Source organism: Alosa alosa, chromosome 2 (assembly GCF_017589495.1).
Source record: "Alosa alosa isolate M-15738 ecotype Scorff River chromosome 2, AALO_Geno_1.1, whole genome shotgun sequence".
Classification (NCBI taxonomy): domain Eukaryota; kingdom Metazoa; phylum Chordata; class Actinopteri; order Clupeiformes; family Clupeidae; genus Alosa; species Alosa alosa.
In genome coordinates this window covers 14,107,940-14,130,614 of record NC_063190.1, presented here as the reverse complement: position 1 = coordinate 14,130,614, position 22,675 = coordinate 14,107,940, and the positions used below count along the sequence as shown (strand labels likewise).

Here is a 22,675-nt window from a genome sequence, read left to right as displayed (position 1 = left end):
CGGCTAGAATGTGAGAGAGTGAGATATTCATGTAGTTAGCCGTATGCAGACACAGGCCAGCACCTCCCCTGAACATACTGAGGGCACTAATGAAAGGCAGGGCAGCAGAAACTCTATCTCTCTCTCTCTCTCTCACACACACACAAACACACACGCAAGCATGCACGCACGCACACACACACACACACAAATACATACTCACACTCACACTCAATTACACACACACACAAACACACACACACACACACACAAATGCACATTCACATACAGTCACACACACACACACACACACACACACACACACACTACAGTGAATACAAACCACAGGAGGGAGGTTCCACACACACACAAGCTCTCGTGCTCTGTTAGAAACATTATTGAGCACTGAAAGGTGGAGCATGTGGATAGAGCAGGGGGAGGGAGAGGGGGATGGAGAGAGAGAGAGAGAGAGAGAGAGGAGAGAAGAAAAAGAGAAAAGAGGAGGAGGGAAAGAGCAGAGGAGTGGTGGTGTGAAGAGGGTGGAAAGAAGGAGGTGATTGTTGGGGAGTTTGGAAAACTTTATAAAAGAAAGAGGGCTGGAGTGAGAGAATGAGAGAAGACGAGAGAGGAACACAGACAAAGCGGAATATATATCCAGCACAGACATTTACGCAAAAACTGGACGCCACCAACCAACAATTCAGGTAACAAATCCTTGCATTTTTGCTTTCACAAACTTACATCTTTTCAATTTAGGTCCAGGGCCTTTTCCCCATGATGTAGGTCATTCTGCTTAATTTGTACAAACAGCACACAAAGAACTCAGTGTCTCTGAGTTGTTTCAGTTTTAGTGAATCTTGCTGGCATCGAAACCACTGAACTGTGGCATGGATCTCTGTGGTGGATCCGTTAGCACCGACTAACTCAAGCTGCTCTCTAGGTTCAGTGGGCAGTGGAGGAACTACTAGTTTTGCGTCTGCTATGACATGTTTACTCTTATAAAACTTGTTTAAGCTGGACATCCGCTCTGTGAATGCTTACTCCAGACCCAATGGGAAATGTCGCTGGCATAGCTTATGGTAATCAAGAGCAGCTGACAATACACACATGGACACACACACACACACACACACACACACACACACACACACACACACACACACACACACACACACAAACATGCTCTAGGGTGTGCTAGAGCTCTTGGCTCTTGCGCAATCAGGTCTGGAGTTTAGAGTTTTCGTCTTTTCCTACACCTCTGTATGTTGTAGCGTCATAAACTGTTCAGTAGTCCACCACAGAACTCAAAGTTCATGATTGCTGTCTGTAAAAGCATAGGGCACGCACACACCACAACAGAAGCATGAACACTTTGAAACAGTGTGTCTGTCTCATTTCTTATCAGCTCTCATGTCACAGATAGGTTTACCGTCATCGAGGGTAGTTCAGCTGAGTTTCGGTCTGTCGATGAAGAAACTCTTTGGCTGTGAGGGTATACAATGTTTTCTCACTTTCCTCAGATTAGAACAATATGTCTGTTTTTGTGATGCAGCAATGTCAAACTAAAAGTGTACAGTATATAAAAATGCAGGCTAATGTAAATGTAAAATGTAAATTTCAGTCTAATTGATAGACATTGCGCTTATGGTTATTTTAGCTGAACCTGCTTACTTTTTTTTCTCCACAGAAATAATGAAGCCTCTTGCCCACTCTGGACAGCTGTTTGTCTTCCTGGTTCTTCTCAGCCTGGGATTCCCTGAAGCATCCTCGAGCGAATCCTCCAACAACTTACTGAACCCTTCAGAGGACTACGAGGACCTGTACAACACCCCCACCATCGCCTCCACCGCTCGCCCTGGGCCCTCTCACCTCCCGAAGCCCTGCTATCAGAACCTCTGCCAGGACCTGCCCGCTCCCTGTGCCAAGCTGGCAGCCGAATCAGGTTGCAGCTGCCCCGGGGTCTCTATGGGGCCCCGTGCCCTTCCTGAGGCGCCCAGCGTGAAGATCCTCTGGCGGGCCGGGGACGAGCCAGAGGTGCGGTGGTGCGCGGCGCATGCCGACGAGACCAGATACAGGGTCCTGGTGGGGGGCAAGCAGGTGAATGAGTTCAAGGACCTGAAGAGGTCGATGGTGATGACGGGCCTGAGCACCGGGGAAGAGGTGTGTGTGCAGGCCGTCAACGACGTCGGGGAGAGCGCGCTGAAGTGTGAGGTCTACAAGCCGCCCAAGGAAGGCTCCAGCCTGGCCCTGAAGGTGGGGCTGATCATAGGGGCGCTGGGCCTCCTGCTGCTCGTGTCGCTTGCCATCCTGCTCTGGAGACACCGCAGCCGACGGAAAGATGGAGCCCGCGTGAGCACTGAGGGCTCTCTTTGAGAGCGGAGTGTGTGTGTGTGTGTGTTAAAGACAGCAAGAGAGGAAGCTACAAAAACAATGGCATTATCAGAGGTGTAGATTCTGATCGCTAATATGATTTATAATGTACAAACATCTTCCCTCTGACAAGAGACTTATCAAGCTCGATTGAACAGAAAAATGCAAGAGAAAACACAACAGAGGAAAAAAGTGAGAAGAATGAGTTATGAACGGCTAACTACAATCCACACAAAACAAAATGACATCCACCATTTGCATAACTTTCAGATAATGAATTGTTTATCATGGCCTGTGGACAAACTGTTTTTATTACAAGAGTGCATTTATTTCAAGAGCTGTATGTTTACATGTGGCGAGATGAATGAGTGTGCATATTCAAGGACTTTTTAACTCCTTAATTATGCATACTCAAGGTGGAGCCGCTGTGTGTTTCTGTTTACTTTTACTATAACATATTGATTAGTGGATTTCATTGTGGCGAAAAAGACAGATTTAAAGGAAAAAAGGAATTTGATAGATTACACAGATGGAGTACCAGATAAATGGGTGGAGTAGATGGATGGAAAATCGTACAATCATGACCCCCGTCACTAAAGGTGATTATTAACGGACACTAATTCATACGAGTCATAAGCCTCACAGTCTAGGAATGTGATTGGGCAATCAAAGTACTGGCTAAACTCAGCTTAACCCTGCCTGAATGTGTGTACGATACCTCCATGTTTAACGCCACACCAAAAGGGTGATGGCCACAGGAAACATGTGCACATGCAGTCAAGGGAAACGCCTGTGGCACTGAGAGATTGACAGTCCCATCTGGTGTTTTTGGACTGAGGTGGGGCAGTCGGGTTGAACACAGCGGATATTATCTGCACTGGAGTCAGGCACTCATGTCCGTTTGTTGATATCACACTAACCTCAGACAGCTGCAGTTTAGTCGTGGAGAGGGAATATGCTTTAAGGCTGATTTAACATCGAAGATTCACTGCAGGCTTTTTAAAAGAATGATATGAGTGCTATTTTTAGTTATTTGTTTTCTAAATTCATGTTTTATATTATGAAAATTATAATTCAATGTTTAATAATAAAAAATAATTTTTGTATGGTAATTTGTGAATGTATATGGTGTCATGGCTCGTGAAAAAGTGAGCAGCTTGTGGTAATAGCCAGCTGCTGTGAGAGATGAGTTCAAAATGGGGGAGTGTTTCTTCAAATAAATTATCCTGGAATGTTGTGCAATAGCAGTCCTCGGGAGCTCAGATGGTAACTTGTGATGGGGAAAAATGTCTTATAGAGACACTATCAGACACTATCCCATTACAAGTTCATGTATGTGCTTGTGTATACTATGGGATGTAGTTAATCTTATGTTGTAAATATTTGTTTTAGTTTCTATGGTCATTTTTTTAATGTTTTAAGCAACTGTGGCTGTTTTGTACAGTATGATATAAAAATGTTACTGCTATATTGTCAATAGACCATTTGGGAAAGACAAGCCTTTTGATATTAATATGTTTCTTAAAAGAGAAAGAAAGAAAGAAAGAAAGAAAGAAAGAAAGAAAGAAAGAAAGACTTTTAAAATTCCTTTTATTGAACCATACTGTTACCATACTATGGATCAATTACTCAATCCCCACGTTAATACACACGGCAAACCAGTGGTACAGAATGTTGTTTCACCATTTAAAAATCATTCTTCCATCATCAGCAAAATGGATCAAGCCTTTACACACCATTTATGTCCAAACCAACTAAGGTTATTTGTAACTTGGAAGAAGGCATATTCCACTCTGACCCTTGACTCCACTAACCCTTTAAACATTCCCACTAAATTCACAGAAAGAAAGAAAGAAAGAAAAGTCAAACTAATTATTTTTTTTTGAAAAGGTAAGCATCCAACATCTTACAATTTGTTTGACAGGGCATGTCTAAAAAGGCTAATAATCTAATAATCTAATCTAAACGACTGTTTTCTGAATTCTTAACAGTTAGCTAAAGAAACATGAATTCATTTTTGGCAAAATCCCCAACCCCCACCCCCAACACACACACTTACATCGTCACTGTCATCACTTCACATACATACAACACACTGCTTACTACAGTAAGCCTCCTCTACATACTTGCTGCACACTGCCCCCCTACATACACAGCACATTGTCTTCAGGATCTTCTCCAACACACATCCTCTACATACTTACAGCACACTGCCCCCACCTACACACTACACACACACACACACAGTCACTGCTCCCCTTCCATCCCACACACACATCTTCACTGTCATCACTCCACAAACATCATACATACAGTACTCTGCTTGCAATAGTAAGTCCCTGCAACCCCCCTACATACACAGCACATTATTTCATCAGGAAGCTTCTCCAACACACATATTGCACACTGCCCTCTCCCCACATACACAGCACACTATCCCATCTCCCCTGTCATCCCCCCAACACACACACCAAGACCCCTGGCAGTTGGGTTAGCCCCTTGAGCCGTGGATCTGCCCAAGGTTTCTCCCTTGGTAAGGGAGCTTTTCCTTGCCCCTGTTGCTCTTGGGTGCTCCTTGTTGGTGCCCCCACCCAATCCCAATCCTCCCCCACCTTTTTTATGCAGCCCTTGCCACTTAATCTACTAAACCCCTCTTCTACTGCACTCTTTACCCCCCCCCCATTAATGCACAAATAGGCTGACACCAGACATAATTTCACTGCATTTCTTACTTCCAGTAACTATATGCATGTGACAATAAACTTCCTTGTATCCTTGTATCCTTGTATCCTTATGATTTTTTTTTTTTTTTTTTTACAAAAAATAGGGATTCACTCATCCAGTCCTTCTGTTTATTCAAACAGTTTATTCACCATCAACATTCTTGAGAATTAGTGTAGATGGACAACATCAACAACAAATGGGCTTTTAAGGTTAACGTTCAAAATCTTTTCAGGAAAAGCCTGTATCTCCTTTTTCCACACTCTACTGGTATGTGTGGTAACAGGTCTCAAGCACGCGTGGTATTTCAGACATTCACTTGAGTAAAGCAACACATTTCTATCACAATTTTGCAGAGAAGTCCCCGCCTAGAGGTTAATGTTGGTAGTGGGTAGAGATTTCCTGTAAATGGTTTCTGAGAGCTTAGCTAAAATATAGTGTGCTGTGGTTGGAGTTCTCTCACTCATGTGATAGTCTGGTGAAATGTACTAAGGAGAGAGTGAACAGATTCATTGGCTATGGATGTTGTGGGTGTTTTGTGAGAATGACTTTTAATGATTTCCGAGCACAGAAATTCACTCTACCCTTCTTCAAATTGCTGACCCCCTCCCCGGAATGAAAAACTTTTATCCCACAAGGGACAGTTTTCAGTGGAATGGAGTGATTTTCCCCCATGAAAGCCTAGGGGGGGAAAGCATTTAAAAGAGAAAAGTTATGAATTCATTTTGGATATAAAACTTTACAGTTTTCCATTCAAATATAGTTTTATTGCTTTGAGAGTATATAGCATTTGAGCAGAGAAGAGTATTATTTGGCTATATCCTTTCCCCTCAGAGGAATAGGCATCAATTTTACTACACAATAGTCTTTAACTGTGTTACTGTTTTTGGCTGATACTGTAAGCCTATGTGTAGGGGGTATAATTACTCGAAGAGATTGAATGTCCCCGTCCTTTGTCTAAATTACACATTTAGTCAAAGCCAAGGGATTTTATAAGGTTAAATAGACATTTGTCAAAGAGAAGGGAAAGTTTACTTTAAAAAGAAATTCTACAAGGAATATATCTAAATTGTTTGTTGTGACACAGTGTGTAGCAGTACTTCCTATAACTTAATTAAATGGCATCTCTCAGCAAAGGTAGGCCAGGCCCAAACCCTGCAGACCCTTTTACCCTTGCTTCTAGTGAGCAAGGACGGATTATGAACTTTCGGGCCCCTGGGCCCAGATGTATTAAGGGCCCCCCACTAATTGTCACAATTTGTTTGATGTGATTTCCTGTATTCTGGTGCATTTTGGGGATGGCCAATACTTTAATTCAATCAGATTCATAGCCTACATCCTGATGTGTTGATATTGAGGCAATGATTCCATGCAATGGCTTGGGCTTCAGGGCCCCCTGACCCCTTGGGCCCCTAGGCCTGGGCCCGGTAGGCCCGTGCAGTAATCCATCCCTGCCAGTGAGTGGATCCTTAATTTGAAGCTAGACTTAATAAATCCATTAAAGGCCCAGTTTGACATATGTAGGTTTAAAACAACAATTGCTCAACATTTTTTGAGTGTAGCCAGTATGTGCTTGCTTACATATTTCCAGCAATAAATATAAATTCAAATACAAATTTGGGATTTTTTATGGATCATTGACTATATCTTTCCTGCCTGATAATGCCAGCCTCGGCGTGGATCTCCAACTGCTTGACATATCCACTTGGATGAAAGAACACCACCTACTGTTCTTTCCAGCCAAACAAACCATACAGTCCATCACAACATCAACTTTAAAACTGACACCCTCTCTCTTGCACCTACCACCTACCTTGGTCATGATTAATGACCAGCTAACCTTCTCTGACCATGTTGCCTCTGTTGCCTGATCGTGCCGCTTCACACTATTCAATAAGGACAATCAGACCGTACCTGACCCAACACACCACTCAGCTCCTATACAGGCCTTGGTTATCTCACGCCTTGACTACTGCAACGCCCTCCTCACGGGCCTTCCAGCTTGTGCGGTAAAACCGTTAGATGGTCCAGAACGTTGCAGCCCGTCTGGTCTTCAATCAACCAAAAAGGGCATATGCTACCCAGCTGCTCATTGAGCTCCACTAGTTACTGCATCAAATTCTTGCTAATACTTGCATACAAAGTGATTGCTGGGTTTGCACCCACTTATTTAAGTGCTCTCATAATGGGTCCTCCAAGGAACATCGTCTGGCACTGCCACCCCCACTGCAATCCAGACTATTTTCATCAGTGGTCCCCCAATGGTGGAATGATCTGCCAAGTGCCACCAGAGCAAGGGTGTCCCTCTGCTTCTGACACCCTGACACACCTGATGTAAATGTAATGGCTGAGCTGTGTTTCTCGCAGAACATAACTTAGGTGATACAGGGACAACCTATTAGTGACTGACTCCTAAAAACATAAAAAAGGCAAAGGAATGGATGACTTTATTCGATAGCAAATTATTCTTTAGTCAGCTAATTTTAGAAATAGCCAATAAGGTGGATTTGAGATATGGGCAAAATGAGCTGAAGCTCTTGGCATTTAAACATCAAATAGTATCTTTACTTTCAGTGCAAATATAACTTTGAAAAGCTGAAAAGATTACCTGAATCAATTGACTTCAGCCAAATTCGATCCAAAGCCTATTGCTTAATTCTTTAGAATACAATATTATCATCAAACAAAAACATACAATACCCCTTTAAGCTTATTTGTTGTTTTCGTGTAGCTTATTTGAGCTTATTACTGAGCAACTATAAAATAAATAAACATCCTGTAAAACAATAAATAAATAAGTAAGTAAGTTTTTCCAACATTTTTATTAGCAGGATACAGTCAGAAATCTAAGAAATTTTGATTATTTCAGTCAGTCACACATTTCCCAAAGCAAAGCAAGGATAGATATGATCGGCAATAAAAGGTGATAATAAATATTTTGTATGAAGGCAAAATCACAGTAATCACAGTGTTTATTTTAGTTGTTCACAAAAAATAACACCAAAGTTTAATAGTAAACATGATGTCTCAAGTGATGATCAAAAGTGTTTTGTTCTGTGGCATGGACAAACTCGAACTCAGGATAAATTCGGGCTGGCTTCCAACAGGTAAACAGAGTCACTAATGTTCCATTTCACAATGAAGACACAAGCAGATTGTCAATAAAACAGTTGGCCTGTTTCATTTAAAATGTTTTTGGTCAGGATCTGCCTGTACAAATGCAAACTCCTCCATAGGTGAGTTTGAGCCTGATATCCAGCAACTGCTTTGGCAGGTGTAAACTAAAACTGTTCCAAACTCCACAGCCAGATCCAAATGTGGGTCACACATGCAGAGTAAACTGACCAGAGCTGGCATAAGCTGGAATTCAAATGTTCTAGAACTTCCACAGTGACAGCATGGTGGAACAATCTGCTTTACATCCAAAGGTGGTTTGGAGATGAACAATGGTGAACTATTTCTACAGTATCTTAAAACCTGTTCAGGACATAGGGAGATCCTCTTCATGAAACCAGTGAACACTGCATCCCCATGTCGGGCCTCTGTTTTCTCATATCTCTCTTCTCCTCCTCCTCCTTCGCCTCCCAGGTCCATCGCAGTCGCGCCCTCTCGTTGCTCATACTCTCGCAGCAGCTCCTTAGCATGCTCCATGCCACTGTCCCACGCAAAGTCAGACTCCTCAACTACACTGACATAGAAGGGCTGAAACATTGGGCCCTTGAGCTGAGGGTCCTCCGTCGAGCTAATACTGAGGCTCTGTAGCTGACTGCTGACATCCGGAGCAGCTTCAGTAGAAAACACAGTGGCATTCTGTAAAGTCTGAGTCTTACTGGCAGTCCATGTTTCACCGCCATCTTCTTCCTCGCCCCAGTCATCTGCATCATCACACCAGTCAGTGCTAGCCATGGGCGCTTGCTGGACTGCTGGGTCCTCCGCCCTTAGCCCCTCTGTGGAGGACTTGATGTCTGACTCCAGGCACTGTGAGCGCAGGACCCTCCAGCTGTCAGATTTCCCATGACAGTCTGAGTTGGTGCAGGCAAATACATTTATGGTCCGATGATAGGGAGAGGCATCAAGAGGACAATATACCTGCACAACATGAGAAAGAGAAGAGCTGCACAGAGAACACCTTGGATACTCAAGAGATACAGCTGGGAGCAGGTCCGGTTCACCTCCGACCTTGTTGGTCAGAAATGTAGACAGGTTTCCCCTCTTATCATCAATGGCTCCATCACGCAGTCCTATAAGTGGATTTTCGTGTGGTGTTGCCATAATAACTAGAAATTGTCATAGTAAATGGAGACCAACACGTGTTAACTTTTGTAGCTACAGTCAACGTGGTGTAGAGTAGAGTGGATCATTACGCAGACGCAACAATATTTGTCATCATTGTGCGCCTTTGTGTATGCCTGATGTCATCGATCTGCGACACACTTTTACACCAATCAAAAGTCGGGATTTTTCTTCCGTTAGAATGTGCGCTGGTCTGTGCAGGCTATTTTGTTAACGTTAGTTATTTTATTTCTTTGAATTTAACAGACTTTGAGGTTGCAGCTGTCAATAGGTATTTTCTTCAGTGTAAGACCACGAGGGCCTTGTACATTGATGCGTTCAAAACGGGAGGGTTTACAAAGAAAATTACAGTGCTGCGTTAGCTGTCCAGTTGGGTAACGTTAGTGCTAGTAGGTAACGTTAACGTCCAGTGCTACTAAACAGTCTCTTGTTATCGTTCATCTATTGACACAACGTCTAGCACCATTTTATCTGAAATGTTAATATTGCGCCCCGACATGAACATTTTGACTGCATTTTATATTGTGTTTATCCGGATCTGTTGAACACCATCTCAGCAACACACTGCTAGCTGGCTAACGGAGTTAGCGCAGTATCAACCTCGCCTAGCTAGCTAACGTTACTTCACCATGAGCACGAAACGGGCCAATTGCGGAGGTATAGGAACTCATTCACCATCAAGTTCCAACTCAACAGGCAGTGGTGTCTGTCGCAAGCAGAGCACAGGCACTACTAATATGCAGTCAGGTGGCGGCTTCGCCTTTGAGCCGAAGGGCGAAAGAGCTGGATGCGAATCCAGTGTCTCCATATCGTCATTGAAAAACCGTCTCGCCCCAACTATCCGTAACACTCTCGCCGCTGCAGTGGACACACTTCTTGGTGAGATGGTTCTCGTGCTGACCGAGACGCAGCAAGATCTGGTGACTAAGGAGCAAGAAAACGAGAGACTCAAAGTACGACTTGAAGTGTCAGAAAGAGAGATGAAGACGTTACAAGATTGTTTGTGCAGCGCCCAGAAACTCATCGACCAACTCCAGGGTCCCTTTGGTGGGACCTCAAATTACGGGCAACAGTTTTATCCCACCTCTCCTCCGGGGTCTCTTAATCCTGGACTTGACCGGTCCCGAATGGGACATCGGATCCCGAACGGGCCCGATGCTCGTTGTTATGGTGTTGAACCAGATTACGGCGGTAACATGGGTGATGCTTCAATGGGATACGATTCCCGGGACGACTACAAGAACTGCCATCTGTCCATTCAAGCGGATGGTACCGTAACCAATCACATGTTTGACTCCATGACGGTAAACTCTCAAGGAATGTCATCAGAACTCCACAGGCCAGGTAAGTAGCCCATCCTGCTTTTTTTTCTTTTCATTTCACACTTTTACAGATTTTATGATTACGCTCTAGATTAAATGAATAGATCTTATCATTTTAACTAGACGAAACACGAGTGGACTGTTTAAATGATGATTTAGATTTGTTTAGGTTTTCTGCCTTCGAGAGATGTGACCATTATGGCTTCCTAACCAGAAGCTGAAACGGGGAAAAAATGACTCGACCTAACTTTGTTATTGCTCTGCTCTAGATGTTGGGGTGGAGGTGAGGAGACACCCTGAGGGGCCTAGCCTGGGCCCCCTGCCCCCCTCTGGCCACCGGCTGACGGTGAAGGAGGAGCAGGGTCAGGCCTCGGGCCCACTGTGTCGCCGGGGAGGCCGGGAGCCAGGCGCTGGAGCTGGGGCCCCGGGAGGAGGCGCGCCTGAGACGGAGCAGACTGCTCAGAGCGTAGGCGAGCTGGGCTGCATCCACGTGGTGGAGGAGGAGGGCGGGAGTGGTGGTGGAGCTGTGCGACGCGGCTACCCGCAGACGCACCCACCTCCACCCGGTCCTCACAGTGAGGCCTCCACCAGCGCCGGCACACGGGGGCACGCCGGGCTGAGGAGCGCCCAGAAGACCACGCCGACCCGGGGGTCGCCTGGCACGGCAGCTGGGGGGCACGGAGGGAGCACGCCGGGCCGCTCGTCAATCGGGGAGCGAAGTGAGGATGGGGTGGGGGCCGGCGCCGCTGGGGCGATGACCGGGACCGACGCGTCTGGCGGCGACCGTCCCCACCTGTGCCTGGAGTGCGGCAAGACGTTCCGGCTCATCTCCAGCCTGAAGAAGCACGTGCGCATCCACACGGGCGAGAAGCCGTACCCGTGCGCCGTGTGTGGCCGGCGCTTCCGCGAGTCGGGCGCACTCAAGACGCACCTGCGCATCCACACGGGCGAGAAGCCCTACGCCTGCTCAGAGTGCGGCACGCGCTTCCGCCACCTGGACGGCCTGCGCAAGCACCGGCGCACGCACACGGGCGAGAAGCCGTACGTGTGCGCCATCTGCGGCAAGCGCCTCAGCCGCCTGCAGCACCTCAAGCACCACCAGCGCATCCACACCGGCGAGCGGCCGTGTGTCTGCCCCTGCTGCCACTGCAGCTTCAAGGACCCCGCTAGCCTCCGCAAGCACCTCCGCACCAGCCACCCGGGGGACCCCGCCGCCGCTGCCCAGGACGGGTCGCTCAGCGGCGGGTTCAAGGAGGACCCCGAGGGGGGTGCTGGTGGTGGCGGAGGTGGTGGCGGGGGCAGTGGGGCAGGAGGGGAAGATGACCCTCTCCAGGGCTCCATTGGCTCGTCCCCGGGGGCGGCCATGCGGTTTGGGATGTGGGGCGAGGAGGAGGAGCAGGATGAGGAAGAGCAGCCGGTGGTGGACTGTGTGTAAGGGGACAGGCTTGGGCTCCGTACACACAAACACACACCTGCACTGATGTGCAGATATGTGTATGTGATGTCAAATTTGAATCAGTGGGCAGGCACCTTGTTCCATGTATGTATGTATGTATGTATGTATGTATGTGTATTTGTGTGTTTGTGAGCTTGCTTTAGTATTTATCATACATTAGCACCTTAATGATTGGGTCAGACTGTAAACTCTCCCAGTTATCCCCTGGGCCTTTGTATTAGTGGTAACATGGGTGGTTTATGACCGCCCACTAGGCATATTTCACCATCTGGGAGTGAAAATGTCACATAACTAGCTTCTTATTTTTCTTCTCAGTGAAATGTGTTATCATGCTCATCATAACCATCATGTTGTTTTCGTCCAGCTCAGTCATGCCTTTGTAAAAAAAGATCTCAATGCAGATTGTAAATATGGTTATGTTCTCAGATTATCTGAGCAGGGGAGGTTTATGTTGTGGACATTTGCCAAATTTATGGAAGAGAAACGAAAAGGTGATTTCTGCCAAAGTATTTTTTAGTGTTGGCTTAAAAGCCGTGCAGTTGGGTCTCCCAACATTGTAAGCACAATAAATGTTAAACATTGAAAATTAATTCATGCCTTTCTTGTCAGCAGTTCAGACTGTAGATATTTGGTTAGAAACTGGCACAATTGTGTTTGTGCAATAATGTTAAAAGGGGGGGTCATGCTCCTGTAATTTAACAAACTTTGGAGCCACTGGCAATTAAGGCTGTTTTCATATTTAGTTAATTTTGCTGGTCCAAACTCGTGTGCAATTATTCCCCCCATTCTCTACCCCCTGGTCTCCTTTCACATGACATTTTTTGGCTGCGAACCAAGGTCGGTATATGTCACCGTTAGTAATGCACAGCTTTTATTTACCAATGTTGCTCGGCAACAATACAAGGGAGAAAAAAATGGAAAGCTTCACTCCATTTTTTTTCTCCTTCATTGAGATGCTTGGAGAGACCAGTTGCTATGCATCATAATTTAGCATTTTGCCTTTACTTGGTACCTTCTCATTGAACAGTGATTTATTTACTCTGAACATTTACATCCATCAGTGGTCATCAATGGCAATTACTTCCCGGATTTAGATTTGCTGGACACACCAAATACAAATGTAGCCTAGACCCCTGTCTGGGATCCCTACATCCCACCCTAAACGAGGCGATCCAATAGCTGAAGTGAGCTCTTGTCTGCACCAAAATCTGTTGTGAGAAAGCAGCCTCAGTGTATGAATGAGTGATGTGAGGTGTGAATGCATCTGCAGAGAAATGCATTTATGAACATATGCATTTGTGTTCATGGTGAAGCTTTCATTTGCGTGTGTGTGTGTGTGTCTGCATTTTGTGATGCAGCCACTGCGAGTAATGTGCCTGTAAGTGTCCAAGAGATCAGTGTTCCTCTCCCTGTAAATTGCCTTAAACTCAATCCGGTTGTCTGGTACCTGCACATATAACCTACAAAACCATTTATTTACTGACATTGGACCATCATTTTAGTATCCCAAGCACCTTACCCCTGTCACATGGATTACCGATGCTGTTCTACTAATACACTTTTTCCAGACCTTATTCAACCTGCAGAATGCCGTTTTGACCACATTGTTTTGCTTTCCCTGCTGTGAGCAGATGAGCAGATTGCTTTCTTTTGATTGTCATCCTAAGTTTTTGGCTCCATCTGCTGATTGACATGAAGGCATTGGCCTCTCCTGCTGGGTTTCTTCTATATGTTAGTATCATGTGGAAATGCATCACTCTGCATAATGATAAGCACCAACTTCATTTCAAGGGTTAACAGGGTGTATTTAACATTTAAGACCGTTTCTTCTGTGGGTGAATATATTGTACTATAATGCATACTCTTTCTTCACAAAAATAACTGCTATATGGGTAACTTTAGCCAAATGGAGGCATACATTTTTCTAGGTGTTTTTGGTCCATAATATAGCTACACATTGTTCATCGTAAAGTTGTGCTTTGGACTGGAGAGAAATGTAGCAGACAAAATTTATACAGGGTAATGTTTGAATCCATGGGTTAACATTCTTTAGTAAGTAATCATTGTTAAAGCAGCCATCAAAGTGCTTGCTTCAAGCTATTAGCTCACTGAAGTCTGATATGCATGGCATGTAAAATGTGTGAAACTTAGGCCTTTGCTATACTTTGATACCAAATGTTTGCCGTTACTAGTCATTTCACACTGTTAGTGTTGGACAGGCTGGACTGTTTTCTTTTATTATGATGCTTTCATAATGATTTGTTTTAAAAGTGCATACATTTGAGCAGTAAAATCTAAAAAGCCATTGGTGGAATTTTTTATTCTGTATGAAAGTTACAAAATGTATAATGAACACACGCGCACACATGTGTTAGAACTTGTAATTCCCATCTAGACTGTGCCAGGATGCTTGCTCTTTTCTGGAACTAAAATTCCAAACTTTCTTCAGACCTATACCAAACTGATTATTTGCTTCTTAAGGACGCTACTTTGTGTATGTTTGTGAAGTGTATATTTGTGTGCATTTTAGGCAGTTCTAGTTCTAGTTAGCTCACTAGTTTTAGACCAAAAGGCCTTACCAATTTAAGTTGTTTATAGTAATCATATTGAGGATGGGTGCTAACCTAATCTGGCTGTCTGTCATCCATCAGAGTGATGAAATAAGAGAGAGAGGTCCCGACCATCTGATACATTGCGGCTGAGGTCTTGCCACAGGAAACCATTTTTATCTTGTTGCCTTTAAAATAAAATGATGTCAGTGTGACTAGGGGACAGTCAAATTTGACTGTTCTCTTCCCTGCTTGTAATGGCCTTAGAATGGAAATGATCACAGGCGAATTAGAGAAGTGTATAGTTTCTACATCCCATTTATTATACTCCATCCCCTGTCTATGAAGGAATACACCTGGAAAATGGATCAAGATGTTGGCCAGAGTGAACCCAATTATGCAAAATCAAAAAAATAGCTCAGCTGCAAAATCAGCCTTTTGTTTCCTATAAGGATTTCAGAGCAAGCTCTGAAACACCATGAGGAAAAACAAGCCACATTTTTTATTTTTTACATAAAAAACGTTGCCGACTTCACAAAACCATCTGAGAAAGTTGATGTATTTGATGAGTATGGTGTGGCTTCTGATGACACCACTAGGAGGCAGACAAGTTGCATGCATCATTAGTCCATGCCAATGGTATCGGAACTTGCTATTAGGCTGAAAGTGCCTGTTTCTAGTACAATTGTGGAGTCTAGTCCTAAACTAAAACAAAACTTAAATTAAAAAGGATTTTAATCTGGACTACAGGCTTAGTCCATGTATAGGAAACAGGACCCTAGGAGCTGAGTTGGGGAGAGGGGAGAGTTGAACATCAATCAGTAGTGTCTGAAACTTGTGTTACACTGTACTACTGTGGCTGTCCAACAGTACAGTGGGGTGGCTTTGATGGAGGCATTGAACTTGATTTGACGTGCCTGGGTTTGAGATTTAGAACAGCTCTTGTCTTCGCCTAAACATTAGGCCCCAAAGGGATTTGACATTTTCTTCCAAAATAGTTTTCTGTTTCTCATAAAAGTGTTATGTATGGAAACTGCCTGCTCATCTACCAAGGGCAGGGACTGTGTCTTATTAGGAATATTTGTAGTGTAAATTAGTTAAAATAACTAAATAAAATAACAAATACTTGGTTGGCACAAAAATCATTAAACCACACACTCACACACAGACAGTAGAAGTAGTGTAGACCTAAAGACCAAGCCAGTCTTTCTCTCTCTCTCACACACACACACACACACAAACACTCAAAAACAAACACGTGCATACACACATTTGAGAAATAACTAAGTGCTCTTGCATGTGGATGGTTATTATGAGCCAGCTGCAGAAACTCCACACAAAGGTTGAGAGATGACGGAGATGGCTTGTGAGTCACAGGAAGTGACATACAGCCTGCTGCCATTCGGCTGGCACCCTCAGACCAACGTTATGGAAAAATAACAGTGGCAGTCAAAAGTCAAATAAACAAGAAATCAACGAGACCACAAACCAAAGAGAGACACAGGCAGAAATGTGTGCATACACACTCCCTCAGACACACACACACACACACACACACACACAATTTCGCCCTTGCACTCTCTCAGCCATACCAGACACAGCAGCCCTACCCGGTGGTGACTGTGCCCACATGCCCAGCCAACTGTAATTACAGTCTGTGTGTGTGTGTGTGTGTGTGTGTGTGTGTGTGTGTGTGACGTCAGGCGTGACTCCTGTAGGTCTTCCCTTTCCAGCTCCTCTGCTCCAAATCATACACTCTCTGACACACACACGTCAAATCGGCACTCCACCCCAGACCAAAACACCTCAATCTCATCAGACAGTGTGCTATATACTGGGATACACTAACATAAAGTATGAGTTTGTGCAGTGTCTGTTCAGGAAGCCATGTTTCAAATATTGTTTGAAAAAAGAAAATGTTTAGAAGAGGCAGTATAGAATTACCAAGCATGGTGACGTACTCTTGTGTGTCTGGCTGTATGCAGTGTTAAATTAGTCAGTCTGTCTCAATGAGCACAATTTTACGACCCAAGAACTAAGATCTATAAGAGTCTCAAGATCAAGTGTGTTGAATAAGACATTCAGTGAAGTTGTGCTTTAGGAAGGATTGTGGCATTATTGTTGTGAAAATGATAACAGTATGGTAGGCTTAGGAAACGTGTTTAGGACAAATTTACTTTTGTCTGCAAAATGAAAATAAGATTTAGTTGTCAAAATTAATTACTTTTTAAAATTACTTTTTAAAATTCACAACAGAGTTGTCCTTACAATTTCAGACGGAGTATAAAGGTGCTTTTGTGGATAATTGTTTCCTTAAGGGCTTTGATATGATACAGAGAATTAGGCTTATATCATACAATAGAAAAGCACACACACACACACACACACACACACACACACACACACACACACACAGACACACACACAATCCATGTGTAATCTATTGAAAACACATACATATTTTCACACAATCTTCTCACATTCATTCTAATCCACATCTCACCCTTACTGTATGTCTAACCCTGACACATAGCATGTCCAGCTGGCTGTGTTTGAAATGAAAAGGCTGTCTATTCTCAGGCCCAGTGGGTTTCTGGGTGCATGCCAGTACAGTAGCACCTCACAGACTCACAGTGAGCAACATTTACTGTTGAAACTTTTCGCACGTCTCTGTCAGCAGTCGTAGGCTGCCTGTTTACAATGTCAGGGCCAGGAGTTAGGGCATACACTGTGCATTTCAATTAAGTAGCCTTGTGGTGGGAGTAATTGAATCAGAATCAGAGTTTGTGTTTGTTTGCATGGCTTGGGTGTGTGTGTGGGTGAGAATGTTTGAGGGTTTTGAAGTTGTCATCACCTCCCCCAAACCTACCCACACACATGCATGTACACTTTAACTTCATGAGACCAGTTTGTGTCAATGCCTTTGCCTCTGACAGCACAAGGATGTTTTATTAGCGCTGGACTTTATAATCCTATAGGACTAAACAGCAACACACTGGTGCCCCCATTTAGACATCTCAAACCGTACCTCTGAATTCCACATTTGAGTGTGTGCACTAGTCCAGAGAGTACTGTCATAACTGATGTGACAGCTGTGTGTGTGAGACAGCCACTGATTTTTCTAGTTGACAAGTTTTTCGTAATAGTTGTTGACTAGTCGACTCGTCGCTTCTAGCTTTTGGCAGTGGGTGTTATATCATTAGATGATTATCCACGGCAGACATATTCTTATTGCTCTTTAATACAGCTGTACACAATTTACATTGTGACAATGGAACAGGTCTTATATGCAGGGAAGTACTTCCATACTTAAAAATGTCTAAACCTCTTAGCCTTTAGCCATTTTCTCCACAACTGGTGGGGTGTGTGTGTGTGTGTGTTCATACATTCATATATGTGTGCATGCCATGTGGAAATAGTTTCTTGTGCCATGTGCCATCCTATGAGCTAATGTCCAAGCAACCTCTCGGCTGATATGACACCCAGTGAGTTTTGAGATCATTCAGGCAATAACCCTGGGCTGCCTGCCTCCGCCCATTTAAGTCCGCACACACCCACCCACCCACCGGTGAATCCATTGTCATCTTGCCTATTTTTAGGCCATGACTCGTGTTCTAACGCTTGCATTTCCCTTCATCTTGACTTTGCTGTGCTGAATGCCAATGCAGTTGGGGAAGGGGGTCAGGGTACTTTCACGACAAGTGTTCAGATGTGTTTGGAAATCAGTGTGGACACACTCACAGTGATTCCTACATTAACACAGAGATTTTTTGAATCAAGAGATTACATTTGTTCTGAAAGTTGCTTCAGGGCAGTGGGGGTCACAAGACAGTAAGAGGGGGTCGCTAGATGATTTTCAGGAGAAAATAAATCTTAAAACTATTAGAAATAGCATATTTTAGCCATACTTGTAACAAAAGATAAAGAATAGTGGTTACATTTCAAATAAAAACCTTTCTTTTGTGGTATTATGCTTGTGTTTCGATAGCCCTATTAGTGTGTGTGTGTGTGTTGTTGCGTGCAATGTTTGTATACTTCTACCACCTCCAGGGATAGTGAGGGTTGCAAATCACTGGCATCGTTATTTTGGGGGTCGCGGGCTGAAAAGTTTGGGAACCCCTGCTTTAGGGTCAAAGTATCTGCTAAAGATTTACTGTACCCATGATCATAACCATAACATAAGTTATCAAGGCAGGAAAAAGACACCTGCCACTGTGTCAGCCTAGTGCACACTATGCAGTGTAGTTTAAGGCTAAAGGTAGAGGATGACTGGCATTAAACCTGGTATACTTTGAAGGTCCAGGGAATAGGCCTACGACGCAGCAAGAGTAGTGGTATGGTGAGCATAAAGCTTGAAGTACATTCAACAGGAGACAGTCGTGGCCCACTGGTTAGGGCTGCGGGCTTGAAACCGGAGGGTTGCCGGTTCGATTCCCGACAGTAGGAACGGCTGAAGTGCCCCTCACTGCTCCCTGAGCACTGCTGTAGGCAGCTCACTGCTCCAGGTAGTGTGTGCTTCACCTCACTGTGTGTGCTCTGTGTGTTCACTAATTCATGGATGGGATAAATGCAGGGACCAAATTCCTTGTATACGCAAGTATACTTGGCCGAGAAACCTGATTTACATTTACAAATATGACAAACAGAGGTGAGTGTTCCTGGCGTACTTTTAAATTCCAACATTTTTGTATAAAAATGGTCAATTATTTGCTATTAGCAATAAGGCACTTGCCACAAACATTTGCTTCTGCTTGACGAATTTGACTGGCTTTAGACTAATTTTACTTATCTTGTTTCATAGTATACCTCTCTGGTCTTTTGCACGGTACTTCATTTTACGGTGATACTGTCCCTATAAATATTTTTTCAGAGGGACAATGCAATGCAACACAAAGCAAATACAATGTGTGTGTGTGTGTGTGTGTGTGTAAAAAAAGAGAGAGAGAGAGAGAGAGAGAGAGAGAGAGAGAGAGAGAGAGAGAGAGAGAATGTATGTGTGTGTGTGTGTGTATTTTGCCCGTGAAATATTTCCATGTGAGAAAGAATATATGTGTGCCAATGGGGCCACGTACATCTCTGTTCTGCTAATGTATGTATGTGTGTGTGTGTGCGTACGTGTTTGTGTGTGTGTGTGTGTGTGGTGCTTGTGAGTGTGTACATACAATCTCTCTCTCTCTCTCTTTCTCTCTCTGTGTATATTGGCAGTGGATGGCGCTGTGTGGCAGATGTATGAGACTCTGTGAACCTTCTCCAGGCTGATGCAGTCATTTCCTTAGCGACTGAAGTCAAACATTCTCACTTTACGCAGATGTAGTGACTCAGTTCTCCTCCCTCTCTAACACTTTTGCTGCTTTCCTTTGTCAGTGTTCTTCTACCAGACTAATTTGCACCTTAACACTGGGGCTCCTCGCCCAAATTGTGCAACTGTCATCAGAAGGTAATTGGAAGGGGCCCACTCCAGTTTCAAACAAAAGAATAGTATCAAAATACCTATATTGTCAGGAAATGTCACTAATTTTACCTGAGCCTAATAATTTCCCCAATTATTTTTTTTTCATAAAGCTACAGGTTAGATTACATTGTTTTACTGAGCTAAACGCAAATATTTCATATTTGAATTATTTTCTTGTTTTTGGGAATTGCCTGACATGGTCTTGTTTTGCTGTCCTTGACTATAGGCTACTTGAACCCCACAATTCATGTCACTATCATTATCTGAAGAAACCACAGTTGGACACATCCCGCAAGAAACGTATGCCTACAATCATGTCAAAGCCCACAGTCCATCCACTGGCTCCCTAGAACACTCCCTTCAGCCTCTCGTCTGGCAGCGTCCTGAGTCATAGACGTCGGCGTAGGAGGCGAAAGACTACCGCTGGTGTGTCTCACGGAACCGAAGTAGCGGAGCGACACGCACAGCTGGGCCGCCATGGTCACTGGTTTTCGGTAGGAGTGGGGTTGAGGTGAAGGGGGGACACAAGGGGTGGATAGCAAAAAAAAAAAAAAAAAAAACAACGAAACCACTTTCAGCTCAGCTCCTGCACTGGCTGGCCCCTGGCCAACTCAACTCGGAGTGGGTTGGCTCCTCTTCCTCCATCTCCCCTCCCTTCTTTTCCAAACTCAGATACGCACACACGAGCCATCTACGCGCGAGCAAAGAGAAAGACGAATGAGAAAAAGGGACATTTTGGGATAAACTGTGTTTGTTGAAGAAAGGGCTTCTCGTCGCAGGATATTCTTTTTCAGATGGTCTTCGGTTACTTATACGTCTTTTGTAAACTTTTCAAAATGTGTCACGTTCTTAACAAGTCACTTTTAAGCAGCGGTGAGACGTAAATAGTTGTTTATTGTAAACGTAGACGGGAACAGTTAGGCTAATACCATTTCGCAGAATCTCTTTTCAAATACTGGTCATTTAAGTTAATTTTCCCCCAATTATCTTCGAAGTAGAATAACACGTTAGTTTTGCTCTTGCGTGTTGCTTTGTTGTTGTTTGTTTGTGCTTTCCCCACTCGTGGATCTGGCAAGGTTCAGCTACCTTGTGACTCCGTGAATGCCCCGTTTTCTCTCGGTACAACGGTGAAGGATGCCAGAATGCCTTCGCTGATCATCTTCCATCTGCTCGTCATCTGGCTAGCTGTCCAGAGGTTGGCCCTTTGCGCCGAGCGCGCTTCGACTCGGGAGCGCTTCAAAGTGGTCATCGCTCCACTGATCTGCAAAAGGACATGTCAACGGACGGGTCAGTGTCAAGACACCTGCGAGCAGGGCAACAACACCACCCTGATTGGAGAGAACGGACAGTCTGCTGACACCCTCACTGGCCGGGGTTTCAGAGTTGGTGAGTTGGAAACTGCTTTCACACATTCGCCAAAACGCCCAGCATCATTGTGATTGCAACCTAGACTTCTCAGTTGTTCTCATACCTAGGTGGTGTCCTGGTAAAGCGGTGTAGATTAAAATGTTGTGATGCGTTGAATAACATAGTATATGCCAAGCAATATAGTTTGTATATTATATTTATATCAAAATATTTGTATTTATGACGTGGCCAAGAACTGGTAAATTATCGTGTAGCCTATTATATCTTCTTTTTTTTTTATTCTTGGTGGTCCTCTCGAAGGTTAACGTTTGGTCCACGTGCTCTTTCTTCTAAAGAAATAACTCCCATTGCATTTACTTAGCCTATTTTTTCCTCATCAAGCTTTCCAACAACACTTGTTTTATTGTTTCCTGAATTCTGGTGTAAACGGTGGCATTTCTTCACAAGTTGTGCTTTTAACTGCTCAATTAATTGTTGTTCCTCATGGGGTGCAGATAAGCATATTGGTCAAATTGCTCCCATCTGCAGAACCACTGAGGTACGTAGTCCTAGTTCTGCAGCATAGTGCTCCACATATTGTTACAACAGGACCAGCTTAATACGGGCCCATAGTTTAATAAATACAGAGCCCATATTATGTGAGTTTTTCTTACACACATTCTTACACACTAATTTTGAAACATATTGCCTTTTACTCTTTTCTTGGAGCCCACCTTGCCCTTTGGACGGTGTAATGTTTTTTGCATATTGTCTGGCTGGTGGAAGCTGGACCTGCGTGCCGTATCAGATTGGTTGTGGAGAGGCACGGTGCCACAGAGTCTGCCCAGGGGTCTGCTTAGCACAGCCCCTCTTATTCACACACACACACACAAACACACACACACACACACACACAGACACAAATGAACATGTTCCAAGTCCAACTATTCTGCATGAAGTCATACACTTCCAACTGTCCAGCCAAAACAAAATAAAGAGTGCTGTGTTTGTGTGTGTTTTGTGTGTGTGTGTGTGTGTGTGTGTGTGTGTGTCCATGTGTGGGTACTGTATTTCTCTCTCTCTCTCTCTCTCTCTCTCTCTCTCTCTCTCTCTCTCTCTCTGTGTGTGTGTGTGTGTGTGTGTGTGTGTGTGTGTGTGTGTATGTTAAGGGAAAGGAAAATAACTG

At 44.2% G+C, this 22,675-nt stretch overlaps 4 protein-coding genes across 8 annotated transcripts in view; 3 read left to right on the top strand and 1 right to left on the bottom strand.

The window, feature by feature from the left end:
• The first annotated feature begins 477 nt into the window (after positions 1-477).
• On the top strand, positions 478-3,461 carry LOC125310184 (leucine-rich repeat neuronal protein 4). 2 transcript variants are annotated; one of them, XM_048267370.1, is made up of 2 exons: positions 478-683; positions 1,667-3,461. In XM_048267370.1, the coding sequence occupies exon 2, from the start codon at positions 1,672-1,674 to the stop codon at positions 2,350-2,352; it is 681 nt and encodes a 226-aa protein (XP_048123327.1). In that variant the 5' UTR covers positions 478-683; positions 1,667-1,671; the 3' UTR covers positions 2,353-3,461. The 2 variants fall into 2 exon arrangements, with proteins under 2 accessions (XP_048123327.1, XP_048123318.1); XM_048267361.1 differs by lacking the exon at positions 478-683 and adding an exon at positions 1,156-1,471.
• Positions 3,462-7,794: 4,333 nt separating this feature from the next.
• Positions 7,795-9,430, bottom strand: pdcd2l (programmed cell death 2-like). The gene has a single exon (XM_048237396.1). The coding sequence runs from the start codon at positions 9,340-9,342 to the stop codon at positions 8,251-8,253; it is 1,092 nt and encodes a 363-aa protein (XP_048093353.1). The 5' UTR covers positions 9,343-9,430; the 3' UTR covers positions 7,795-8,250.
• A 101-nt stretch (positions 9,431-9,531) lies between these two features.
• si:ch1073-224n8.1 (zinc finger protein 316) lies at positions 9,532-14,446 on the top strand. Its single transcript, XM_048238026.1, has 2 exons — positions 9,532-10,707; positions 10,955-14,446. Exons 1-2 carry the CDS (start codon positions 9,993-9,995, stop codon positions 12,118-12,120), a joined length of 1,881 nt encoding a protein of 626 aa, XP_048093983.1. The 5' UTR covers positions 9,532-9,992; the 3' UTR covers positions 12,121-14,446.
• Positions 14,447-20,715: 6,269 nt separating this feature from the next.
• ltbp3 (latent transforming growth factor beta binding protein 3) overlaps positions 20,716-22,675 on the top strand; it is a 50,909-nt gene continuing 48,949 nt past the window's right edge. For all 4 annotated transcript variants that reach the window (XM_048237369.1, XM_048237368.1, XM_048237370.1 and 1 more), the window contains exon 1: positions 20,716-21,528. In XM_048237369.1, the coding sequence (XP_048093326.1) occupies positions 21,285-21,528 (244 nt within the window). In that variant the 5' untranslated portion in view covers positions 20,716-21,284. The remainder of the gene's footprint in view (positions 21,529-22,675) is intronic.